This window comes from Colius striatus, unplaced genomic scaffold (assembly GCF_028858725.1).
Source record: "Colius striatus isolate bColStr4 unplaced genomic scaffold, bColStr4.1.hap1 scaffold_46, whole genome shotgun sequence".
Classification (NCBI taxonomy): Eukaryota; Metazoa; Chordata; class Aves; order Coliiformes; family Coliidae; genus Colius; species Colius striatus.
The window spans coordinates 121,090-133,722 of NW_026908527.1; the positions used below are offsets into that span (position 1 = coordinate 121,090).

Sequence of the window (12,633 nt, forward strand, 5' to 3'; positions counted from 1 at the left end):
CTGTAGTAGCAAATCCATACACATTGCTAAGCAAGTTAGAACCTCATAACTCCTGGTATAGTGTGATTGATTCAAAGGATGCCTTTTGGGCCTGTCCACTGGCAGAAGAATGCTGTGATTATTTTGCCTTTGAATGGGAAGACATAGAAACAGGCCGTAAACAGCAATTAAGATGTACCGTGCTCCCTTACGGGTTCACTGAGTCCCCTAATTTGTTTGGACAGGCCCTGGAAGAGCTCTTAAAAGAATACCAGGTACAAACGGGAAATGTACTGTTACAATATGTAGATGATCTGCCTATAGCAGGGAATAATAAGGAAGATGTAAGAAAAGAAAGCATTCGATTCCTAAACTTTCTTGCACAAAAGGGAACTAAGCCAAACACCGGTTTTAAACCTACCAGATTTAAAGCGGCCATTCCATTTATTTGTTAACACACATGAAGGAACAGCATTCGGAGTATTAACTCAGGAATGGGCCGGACAAAAGAAACCGGTGGCATACCTATCAAAGCTGTTAGACGCTGTGAGCAGGGGTTGGCCGAGCTGCTTACAAATCATTGTTGCTGCTGCCTTATTACTTGAAGAAACAAATCGTATTACCTTTAATGGAGAAGTTGTCTTATATGCTCCACATAACATCAGAGGAGTGTTGCAATAAAAAGCAGAAAAATGGCTTACAGATAGCCGATTATTAAAGTATGAGGGAATACTTATAGAATCCCCTAAACTATCTTTAAAAACTATTGGGGCAGTTAATCCCGCTGAATTTTTGTACCCAGGAGAAGATAATGAACTGTTACACAATTGTTTTCAAACAATTGAATAGCAGACACATATTAGGCCAGACTTAGAAGAAGAAGAACTATAATATGGAGAAGTATTATTTATAGATGGGTCATCACGAATAGTGGAAGGTAAACGATTGTCCGGATATGCCATCGTTAAGTTGGAAAAAGGAGAGTTTAAGATAATAGAATCAGGCCCCCTGAGTGCCAGCTGGTCGGCTCAAGCCTGTGAGCTATATGCATTGTGGAAAGCGTTAGTGTCACTGGAGGGTGAACCCTGGCAGCACTCCACCGGCCCTCCACTAGTCCCCCCCAAGCCTCGGCTGTGGTGGGGTGCTGGGAGAGCATGGAGGAGGTCAGGCCCCGCTTGTGCCCCAACCCTGCTCCTCTTCCCCCTGGAAGAAGTGTTTTTGGAGGGGGCAGCTGGATCATAGCTGTTGGCAGCAGTGGCGGTATCTGGAGCTGTACGGCCGGGTCACGGTGCAGAGCCCCTGGGTGCTGCCCTGAGGATTGTTTTGGCTGCCGTGGGGATGCCCAGGCACAGCCCTGCCTGCCTCCCCTGGCTGCCAGCCTGGGGCTGTGCAAGGTTTCCTGCCCCGCCCCCCGAGCTGGTCCTGCTCGCCCTGGCATGAGGATAGGACTTGCTGTTGCTGCTGCCCACTCTTCCCCCCACCCCCCAGCAATGCCGTCCCAGCCGCACTGCAGCGGGGAACACAGAGCGCTGGGAAATGTGAAAAGGAGGAAAAAGACGGAACTATATATACAGACGCTATGCGTTCGGAGTAGTACACACTTTTGGAAAAATATGGGATGAAAGAGGATTTGTTAACTCGCAGGGAAAAGAATTGATACACCCGGAATTGATTCAGCGAGTTCTGGGGGCATTAAAAATGCCGAATAAAATAGCAGTTGTACATATAAAGGGACACCAGCGAGGTACAAGTTATCAAGTCAGGGGAAATAATGCCGCCGATACAGAAGCAAAACGAGTGGCAGGCAATTATAATACGATTTTGACTATGCACACAGCAGCCTGCGAGACCTGTCAAAAGGTTAATCGAAATAACATGAGACAAAAACCCCTTGGGGGACGTTCCCCAGCATACAGACCCTTCTCACACATACAAGTGGATTTTACTGAACTACCTAGGGTTGGACTTTACAAATATTTATTAGTAATGGTGGATCATTTAACACATTAATGTTTTAATTCGAGATTGTGTGATTAATGACTATGTTTCGCAATTAGCAGAACACCGTAACAAGCTTTGGGAGCAGGGACTGATTGTGCAACAACCCCTGTTGGACTTAAAAAAAAATTCATAATGTCAAGCCTGGAGATTGGATATTGATTAAAGTGTGGAAGGAAGAAACTCTAAGACCCAGCTGGGAGGGATCTTATCTTGTTTTGCTTACAACAGAAACGGCTGTCTGGACTGCTGAGCATGGATGGACTCATGCCAATCGCATTAAAGGCCCAATAACGAGACCCCACTGGAAAGTAATCAGTACTCCAAGTGACACCAAGATAACCCTGAAAAGATAACGTAATGATAGAGACTTTATTTCATTATTTTGCTGCGTTACCTTTTGGTATAAAGTGTATTGTCATTTATATTTGCAATAATTATTTCTTTGTTTATCTATTATATGGAAGCGTACAAAGTGTGCTGAAGGGAATTGCTAAACTCATACAACCACACCATATTGAATATAGAAAATATACTGATGTAAATAATATATATATATATATATATATACTCTAGATATAAGAATTAGGTGTAATGATTTAAATTGCAATTGGTATCCATTTGCTTGTTTTAGGTGCAAGGTATGCCAGGATAAATGGTGAATGTGGATACCCTCCAATAGGAGTTTGCACACAGTGTTGGGAAACCACTCCAACGAACCAATCCCCTTTGTAGTTGAAATCCTGACTATAAAGAAAAGTGCTAACTGTGTCTTGCTTTGTCCCATTAAAGCCTGTGTAAATAGGTAAAAGGCCCTGAAACAGCTGTCTCCTGAAGAATTCCCTTGCTGCCGAGAAGATGGTACACCCCGTGGCTCGAAGCAACCGAGTCGACGGGCGAGGCAGAGGAGGAACAAACTGTGGAGAAAAGAACCAAAACAATGGGACGCAAAAGCAACCATGGTCGAACTTCCCTAGGACTGGTAAAATTATACTTAAATTGGTAAAATTGACAAATACCGTTTTTCCTGGTATACTGGTGGTTTTGCTATTGATACTAACTCAAGCAAATGGGAACCCCCATGAGCCAATGCTCTGGAAATTATATAACTTACAGGAAAGTAAGCTTATACAAAATCGAAGCAGTTCGGAAGGAAATTGGAATTTTACTGTATCTTTATTTTCGCTAATACCTTTTGAAGCAATGGGATGTCATCCAAGAAACTGTTTAAATTTGGGTTACACCCAAGCGCAATGCAAGGCATGGTACATATGTCCAGCCTCAAACCCTGGAAAAAGTTATTGTAATTACCCGGGACATTATTATTGTGGTTATTGGGGTTGTGAGACAATAGCTTCAGATTGGAAAACAACAGGAGATAGATATATAGACATCACTTGGGGACCTCCTGGATGTAAGAAACCACAACACAGATATGACAAATGGGCTATCCCGACACCAGGAACTAAATGGGTTAGTTCAGACATCGGAATAACACCATGTCTAAACTTCGGAAAAGGTTAAATCAACGTAAAAAGGATCGTGAGGTGGGCAGATCATGGTATAAAAATTGGTTTAACGTTTCACCCTGGCTAATCACTTTATTGTTTGCCTTAGCAGGACCGCTTATTATGTTGATTCTGGGACTTATATTTGAACCATGCATATTACGCTATATTTTACATTTTATTAAGGAGCGGTTTGACATAGCTAAACTACTCATTCTAACTACGGAGAGCTGAGACAGATTATAAAAGTATACCTACTAATGAAGATGAAGATAACGAAGACTGTTGTGAATGCGATATGCCGCGTGAAAACTATGATTATAATTGTAAGGTATTGTAATTGTAAGGTATTATCTTGTGAGTGTTATGATACATGTTGGGATTGTGGAAAAAGTTTGCCTGCAGTGTCGAAAATGAAAATAGCGTCTAATAAACAATAATAGGATAAAAGAAAAAAAGGGGGGATTGTAAGAAACTATGAATTAGGGTATTGTTTATTAAAATTTATGTTAAGCTCAATGTAAAGGTTAAGCGACAAAAGAAAGGAAAGTACTTATGCGAACAGCTGCAGGACATCACTCATGTGAGATAAGATAACTGCAATTGCCTTCACATACCAGACACCATTTGTGTAAACAGGAGAGATACTGCTCAAGGATGACTACAAGATGTTCTAAGGGACTGGCGAAGAGAAGAAAAACAACTCTATCTAAGTGAGGGATCAATTATAAAACAAAGAAGGAAAACTTCTTACTCAGCAAGCACCGAAAGACAGAAAAAAGACCCCTCACAGTAACTGAAGCATGCGCAGAGCAGTTCTCCTACTTTACGGCCACGGATGCAAAATGTATAAAAAAGGACTGTTTAAACTAATCAGTACGGCAGTTGGCGGAGCGCAGACTCCCCTGTCATCCAGCGCTGTCTTTGCTCTTATTCTACTTGCTACAATTAATAAAATTATAATTGGCTTATGATCCATTGTGGTCTCAATTTATGACAGAACTGTACGAAAGTTTTTACTTCTGACTCCCCAGAGAGTCAGATAGGTTTAGTCCCTGTTAGAGTTCTGCTGAAATGGGGGTGTGAATGTCGGGGATACAATCATACGATTAAAGACAAAATAAAGGGAGATGTACATGAGAAAGGGATGTATGGAAAAAGGGTCATTAATTGCAAATCCACCACAATCAGAAGTCCAGGAAACTTAGTTTGGGTTATGGGTCATGGGCAATGGACCACCCATTTACCAATTGATGGTCCAGTAACTCAAATAACATTGGGAGTTCCCACATTGTGCCCATTTTGGAGACAATCTAAATTAGAAACAAGGATAGCTCGGAAGACAAGGGAAATAGGTGATGATATCAAAGTAGAAGATGAGTGGCATGAACCAAGTGATGGAGTAAAATTTGACTAGGCTTTAGAGTCTTTGTTTGCCCAGGGTGCATCTTACCGTAATAGGGAAATGTTGTATAAGCTACTGGGCCAGACTAAAAGATTAGCAGCAGCCACCAAGAAAGGGTTTAAGGATATGAATTTCAGCTACAGGCAACTAGCAGAATGACTTTGCAGAATAGAATGGCCTTAGATACGTTGCTGCTGCGGGAACATGGGGTCTGTGGTTACCTGAGCAAAAGGATTGATCACTGCTGTATCCATATTCCAAACATGACAATCGAAGTAGAAAAAGATATTTTACAATTGTAGGCGGTTGAAATCGAAGCCAAAGAAATTGAAAAAGAAGCTCAACATAATTGGATAGGAGCAATATTTGATTCATTGGGGCTCCAGGTCTCTGGGTGGATTTCCTCAGTCATCCAATATGTAATTATGTTTATTATACTATTGATGATAATTTATATCGTTTACAAGTGTATTTTAGGAACCATTACCAGAGAAAAGCTCAACACCTGCAGATTAATGAATGCGCTGACCAGAAATGGAACTGGAAATGGGTCTCCTCCTCCATCATATAAGGAAACCACTACTTGAGACACGGACAATAAAGACAGATGATGTTGAGCATCCTTGCAAGATAGAAGAATGCTCGAAAGGGGGGACTTGTTAGCATTACTGTATATGGAAAGTTAGAAGTAGTTAGGCTAAGGTCTGTATCAAGGCCTAGTGAGCAGTGTGGGATGCTGATGTAACCTAGCAGTCTAGGGAACTAGTGGGGCATGCTGAGCTTGTGCATTCTTGCTTAAACAAAGCAAAGAGATTAGTGAAGAATGCTGAACGCTGAATCTTGTTTTTCTCAAAGAAATCGTTATCTCGAATGTTTACCTGTTTGTTATCTATGGAAATTTCTGGCTGTGGATTCAGATAAGCGTTGTCTCAAGTAACTACATGAAAGAGCACAACATAATCCTAAAGTCTAAGAAAACTGGTAAACATCACGGGGGCCTGATGAAGTGATCATTTGTGGAAAGTATATAAACTCTGTGAAATTTTCTGTTAGTGGGGGCTCTGACTTTGGACACTAGTCCTCAGGTCCCTGGGGCCCTCAATAAAGCACCGCATAAAACGACCTCGGTTGTTTTGTGTTTTCCTTCGGGAACGGGCAGCACTCTGTCAAAATGAAACCGTTTTCGGGGTGACGGAGGAGAGGGGCAACGGACCCCGGGCTTGCAGCGGGCCTTGGTTTTTCGGAATTTTGTCAGGGGCAGCCTGCGTCACAAGGAAGCCGTTGTCGGGGTGACGGCGGAGAGCAGGAACGGACCCAGGGCCCGCAGCAGGCGTGGGTTTGCAAGGTTTGGGCGGGGGCGGCCTGTGTCACAATGAACCCGTTGTCGAGGTGACGGCGGAGAGGTCAACGGTCCCCAGGATCGCAGCGGGTCTGGGTTTGCGGAATTTGGGTGAGGGCGGCCTGCAACACAGGAAAGTCATTGTCAGGGTGATGGCCGAGAGGGGCAGCAGACCCAGAGCCCACAGCAGGCCTGGGTTTGCAAGGTTTGGGCGGGGGTGGCCTGCATCACAAGGAAGCCGTTGTCGGGTTGACGGCGGAGAGGGGCAACGGACCCAAGGCCCGTAGCAGGCCTGGGTTTGCGAAATTTGGGCGGGGGCGGCCTGCGTCACAATGAAGCCGTTCTCGGGGTGACGGCGAAGAGGGGCAAGAGACCCTGGGCCCGTAGCAGGCCTGGGTTTGCGGAATTTGCGCGGGGGCGGCGTGCGTCACAAGGAAGCCGTTGTCGGGGTGACAGCGGACAGGGGCAACCGACTCACGGCCCGCAGCAGGCCTGGGTTGCAAAGTTTGGGCGGGGGCGGCCTGTATCACAGTGAACCCATTGTCGGGGTGACGGCGGAGAAGGACAACAGACCCAAGGCCCACAGCAGGCCTGGGTTTGCAGAATTTGTGCGGAGGAGGCCTGCGTCACAATGAAGCCGTTCTCGGAGTGACGGTGGAGAGGGGAAAAAAACCCCCGACCCCCAGCGGGCCTGGGTTTGGAAGGTTTGGGCGGGGGCGGTCTGCGTCACAATGAAACTGTTGTCGGGGTTACGGTGCAGAGGTGCAAAGGACCCAAGGCCCGTAGCATGCCTGGGTTTGCGGAATTTGGACGGGGGCAGCCTTCGTCACAAGGAAGCCGTTTTCGGGGTGACGGCGGAGAGGCGCAATGGACCCCGGGCCCGTAGCAGACCTAGGTTTGCGGAATTTGTGCGGGAGCAGCTCATCTCCCATTGGAAAAAATACAAGAAAGCAGGAAAGCAGATCCCAGCTATCTTCAATACCACACTCTTTTTCTCCTCATTTCCCATTGAAAAAAATACATGTTGTCGGTTAAGTTATACCACTGCGTATGGAAGCTACAAGAAAGCAGGAAGGCAGACGCCAGCTACAGTAGTAAGTAGGTCCCCATGCAGTCTATCAGCCAGCACGGTGTCACATTTGCAGCTGCTTTCGTGTGGAAGCTATCTTCAATACCACACTCTTTTTCTCCTTAGATCCCTTTGCAAAAATACATGTTGTGGGTTGACTGATACCACTGCGTATGGGAGCTACAAGAAAGCAGGAAGGCAGACCCCAGCTACAGTAGTAAGTAGGTCCCCATGCAGTCTATCAGCCAGCACGGTGTCACATTTGCAGCTGCTTTCGTGTGGAAGCTATCTTCAATACCACACTCTTTTTCTCCTTAGCTCCCATTGAAAAAAACACATGTTGTCGGTTAAGTTATACCACTGTGTATGGGAGCTAAAAGAAAGCAGGAAGGCAGACCCCAGCTACAGCAGTAAGTAGGTCCCCATGCAGTCTATCAGCCAGCACGGTGTCACATTTGCAGCTGCTTTCGTGTGGGAGCTATCTTTAATACCACACTCTTCATCTCCTCATCTCCCATTGAAAAAATACATGTTGTCGGTTAAGTTATACCACTGAGTATGGGAGCTACAAGAAAGCAGGAAGGCAGACCCCAGCTAGAGTAGTAAGTAGGTCCCCATGCAGTCTATCAGCCAGCACGGTGTCACATTTGCAGCTGCTTTCCTGTGGGAGCTATCTTCAATACCACACTCTTTTTCTTCTCATCTCCCATTGAAAAAATAGATGTTGTCGGTTAAATTATACCACTGAGTATGGGAGCTACAAGAAAGCAGGAAGGCAGACCCCAGCTACAGTAGTAAGTAGGTCCCCATGCAGTCTATCAGCCAGCACGGTGTCACATTTGCAGCTGCTTTCCTGTGGGAGCTATCTTCAATACCACACTTTTTCTGTTCAGCTCCCATTGAAAAAATACATTTTGTCTGTTAAGTTATGCCACTGAGTATGGGAGCTACAAGAAAGCAGGAAGGCAGACCCCAGCTACAGTAGTAAGTAGGATCCCATGCAGTCTAGCAGCCAGCACGGTGTCACATTGGCAGCTGCTTTCCTGTGGGAGCTATCTTCATACCCACTCACTTGGACTGCTCAGCTCCCTTTCAAATAACACATGCCCCCTCTTAACTTACACCACAGCGTATGGGAGCTGTGGAGAGGCCAGGTGTGTTTAACCCCTTCCCAGCCGCGGGGATCTGAGGCTGCAGCGCAGTGGCGCCAGCAGCCTGCAGTGAGTCACCCCTGACCTCTGACTCCTCCTGTGACCCCCTTGTGACCCCCGGTGGCCCCAGGAACCCCCTTGACCCCTCCATGACCCATGACCCTTCATGACCCCCCTTACTCTCTGTGACCCCCATGACTCATCCAGGATCCCTTAGTGACCCCGATGACCCCTCCATGACCCCATGACCTTTCTGTGACCCCTCATGACCCCCCCACGCCTCCTGTGACCCCACACATCCCCTATGACCCCCCTTGCCCCTGTGACCCCTCTTTGCCCTATGACCCTATGTGACCCCATGACCTCTCCCTGACCCTGTGACCCCTCCGTGACCCCACCGTGACCCCATGGCCCTTCAATCACCGCACATGATCCCTCTGTGACCCCTCCTTATTGTGTGATGCCCTCATAACCCCCCATTGCCCCATGACCCTACATGACCCCACGACCTCCCCTTGATCCCGTGACCCTGCAATGACCCCGTGACCTCCCGATGACCCCTCCATGACCCCTCTGTGAGCCCTCATGACCTCCTTTTGCCCCTTTCACCCCTCCTTGCCCCATGGCCTTACGTGACCCCACGACATCCCCTTGACCCTGTGACCTCCCTGTGACCCCACCGTGACCCCGTGACCCCCCGTTTACCCCGTGACCCCGTGGTGACCCCCTGACCCCTCTAGCTGCCCCATGCTTTTGGTGGTCGGTCAGAACTCCCCCGACGAAGACGCCGTGGTGAGTTTTGGGTGGGGTTGGGGGGTGGGGTCGTGGCCACGTGCTGGGACCCCTCCATTACCCCGTTAAGCCCCGCCCTCTCCCCTTTGCCCCTCCCCCCCCCAGGTGGAGTGTATTGTCAAGCTCGACCCTACCCAAACTCCCTTCCTCAAGGTGACCTTTGACCTCTGACCCCAGGCACTCCCAGTGCCTTCCAGTGACCCCCAAACCCGTCCCAGTGACTCCCAGTAACCCCCAAACCCCCTCCCAGTAACTCCCAGTTACCCAAAATCCATTCCCAATGACTCCCAGTAACTCCCAGTGACCCCCAAACCCCCTCCCAGTATCTCTCAGTGAGTCCCAGTAACTCCCAGTTACCCCCAACCCCCTCCAGTGTCTCCCAGTGACTCCCAGTAACTCCCAGTAGCTCCCAGTCACCCCCAGCTCCCCTCCCAGCTCCTCCCAGTGACCCCCAAAACCTCTCCCACCTCTTCCCAGTCCCTCCCAGTGACCCCGAACCCTCTCCCAGTCCCTCCCAACCCGTCCCAGTATATCCCAAACCCCCTCCCAGCTCCTCCCAGTCCTTCCCAGTAACCCCCAAACCCCCTCCCAGCTCCTCCCAGTCACCCCCAATCCCCCTTTCCCAGTCCCTCCCAGTAACTCCCAGTGCCCCCTTTGCCCCCCCCAGATGGCAGACGGGGGCGGCCAACCCCAACTCACCCAGGTAAAGGGGGGGGGGAATGTGGGGGGGTGGCTTACGGCGTGGGCGTGGCCTGACAGAGAAGGGGGAGTGGCCACGCCCAAGCCGCGCCCCTCCGTGATGTCACGTGCCCCCCCCCCCCCCCCCGCAGCCATCCAAGCTGACGGAGGCCTTCAAGTACTTTGTGCAGGGGATGGGCAACAGTGACTGGCTAATGAGCTAATTAGCGGCCTTAATTAGCGCAATTAACGAAGAGCTCATTAAGGAGGGGGTGTGGGCAATTAGGGAGGAGCTTAATTAGTTGGTTTGGGGTTAATTGCAGGGTTAATGTATGATTAGATGGCCTTAGAACCACTTTGGGGGGGTAATTAACCTCATTAATGCACTGTAGGGTGCTAATTAACATCGTTAATGATGGGGGTGGGGGTCTAATTAATGAAGAGGCAGGCTCAGCTAATCAATAAGGGTCTAATTAATTAGGTAGGAGCTTAATTAATTGCTCCTAAGTGGTTCAATAGGTGTTAAATGGATTTAGGGCTGCTTTGGGTTGCTAATTAACACCGTTAATGATGGGGGTGGGGGTCTAATTAATCAAGAGACAGGCTCAGCTAATTAATAAGGGTCTAATTAATTGGGTAGGAGGTTAACTAATTGCTCCTGGTGCTAACTAAATGGTTCATTAGGTGTTAAGTGGACTTAGGGCTGCTTTGGGTTGCTAATTAACATCGTTAATGACATTGGTTGGGGAGTAATTAATTAATAGAAACACTTGGCTAATTAATAAGGGTCTGGTTAATTAGGGAAGGAGCTTAATTAGTAGCTTCAGGGGTTAATTAAAGCCTTAGTTAATGAGTAAGGCCGCTGTGGTGTGCTAATTAACGTCACTAATTATGTGGGGGGGTCTAATTAACTAAGTGAGGGGCTTGGCTAATTAATAAGGGTCTAATTAATTAGGAGAGGAGCTTAATTAGTTGTTTCAGGGGCTAATTAATACGTTAATTAGTGATTAAAGGGGAATTAACACGCCAGCGGTGTGTTAATGGGGAGGACTTGTGGTTAATTGTGTTGGGGGTGGTTCTAATTAATTAGGAGGGCGCTTAATTAACCACCTCGCGGCTTAATAAAGCTCTTAATTAACCCATTAACCCTCGGAGCCTCACTGGGACTAATTAAGGGGGGGGGGGGCACTTCATTCACCAGAATCACCGCGGAGCTAATTAACGGTGGGGGGGAGTGTTCGGAGCCTAACGACCTTCCCCCGCGCCTTAATTAACCCTTTAATTAGCGATTAATTAAGTCCCCCCCCCCCCCTTCCTGGGTTGAATGGAACGGTGCAGCGGCTGGGCGGGGCCAAGCTCCGCGGCGCCTCGCCATCTGATTGGCTGAGGCGCGGACAGACGCGCGCCGATTGGCCGAGGCGGGGGCGGTGGGCGGGGTTAAAGCGCGGTGTCTCCCCTCCCGGCAGTGGCCGCGTCCACCATGACTCGCTTGTCCCGGTCCCGAACCGCTTCGGTCGCCAGTTCCGGCTCGGCCGAAGGCGAACGGGGCCGGAGCCGAACCCTGTCCCGCGGCAGCGTCGGGGGAGGACCCGGGAGCCCTTGATCCGCCCCTTCCCCGGTAACGGAGGGACCGCCCGAACCGAACCCGGCGGCGCTTCGGCTCCTTCCGTCCCCCCCTCGGGTGTTTCCGTCCCCCCTCGGGTGTTTCCGTCACCTCTCGGGTGTTTCCGTCACCTCTCGGATCCTTCCGCCCAACGTCCGACGGCCGGATCTAGACGGGAGGGGCACTGGGAGTTACTGGGAGGGGGGTTGGGGGTTACTGGGAGGGACTGGGAGCGACTGGGAGGGGGTTTGGGGTTACTGGGAGGGACTGGGAGCGACTGGGAGGGAGTTGGGGGTTACTGGGAGTCACTGATAGGGGGTTTGGGGGTTACTGGGAGGGACTGGGAGCGACTGGGAGGGTGTTTGGGGGTTACTGGGAGCGACTGGGAGGGGGTTTGAGGTTACTGGGAGCGACTGGGAGGGGGTTTGAGGTTACTGGGAGGGACTGGGAGCGACTGGGAGGGGGTTTGGGGGTTACTGGGAGTCACTGGAGGGTATTTGGGGGTACTGGGAGAGACTGAGAGGGGGTTGGGGGTTACTAGGAGTTACTGGGAGTCACTGGAGGGTGGGGGGTTCCTGGGAGTTACTGGAAGTCACTGGGAGGGACTTGGAGGGGTTTGGGGGTTACTGGGAGTCACTGGAGGGTGTTTGGGGGTTACTGGGAGCTACTGAGAGGGGGTTTGGGGGTAACTGAGAGTTACTGGGAGCTACTGGGAATTAGTGGGAAGGGGTCTGGAGCTTACTGGGAGCTACTGGGAAGAGGTTTGAGGTTACTGGGATTTACTGGGAGGGGTTTGGGGTCACTGGGAGTTACTGGGAGGGGGTTTGGGGTAACTGGGAGCTACTGGGAGGGGCTTTGGGGGCTACTGGGAGTTACTGGGAGGGGGTTTGGGGTAACTGGGGGCTACTGGGAGGGAGTTTGGAGTAACTGGGAGCTACTGGGAGTTACTGGGAGGGGGTTTGGGGGTTACTGGTAGTTACTGGGAGGGGGTTTGGGGGTTACTGGGAGCTACTGGGAGGGGCTTTGGAGGATCCTTCTCCCCCAGAGCCGGATCTAGATGTGCCCCAATGGGATTCCTCCACCAACGAGGTTTGGCCCCTTTCCCCGCGGA

The 12,633-nt window shown here is 49.5% G+C and overlaps 1 protein-coding gene across 1 annotated transcript; it reads left to right on the plus strand.

The window, feature by feature from the left end:
• Window positions 1-7,096: 7,096 nt before the first annotated feature.
• Window positions 7,097-11,623, plus strand: LOC133629458 (protein NDRG2-like). Its single transcript, XM_062020087.1, has 7 exons — window positions 7,097-7,137; window positions 8,474-8,518; window positions 9,190-9,241; window positions 9,347-9,394; window positions 9,909-9,944; window positions 10,072-10,123; window positions 11,386-11,623. Exons 1-7 carry the CDS (start codon window positions 7,097-7,099, stop codon window positions 11,520-11,522), a joined length of 411 nt encoding a protein of 136 aa, XP_061876071.1. The 3' UTR covers window positions 11,523-11,623.
• Window positions 11,624-12,633: the final 1,010 nt, after the last annotated feature.

Bases quoted from the DNA above. Each gene is read 5' to 3' on its own strand.
- LOC133629458 (XM_062020087.1), top strand. From the start codon at position 7,097: ATGGACCCCGGGCCCGTAGCAGACCTAGGTTTGCGGAATTT. The intron at 7,138-8,473 runs GTGCGGGAGCAG...ACCCCTTCCCAG, and splicing joins GACCTAGGTTTGCGGAATTT to CCGCGGGGATCTGAGGCTGC. The intron at 9,945-10,071 runs GTAAAGGGGGGG...CCCCCCCCGCAG, and splicing joins GCCAACCCCAACTCACCCAG to CCATCCAAGCTGACGGAGGC.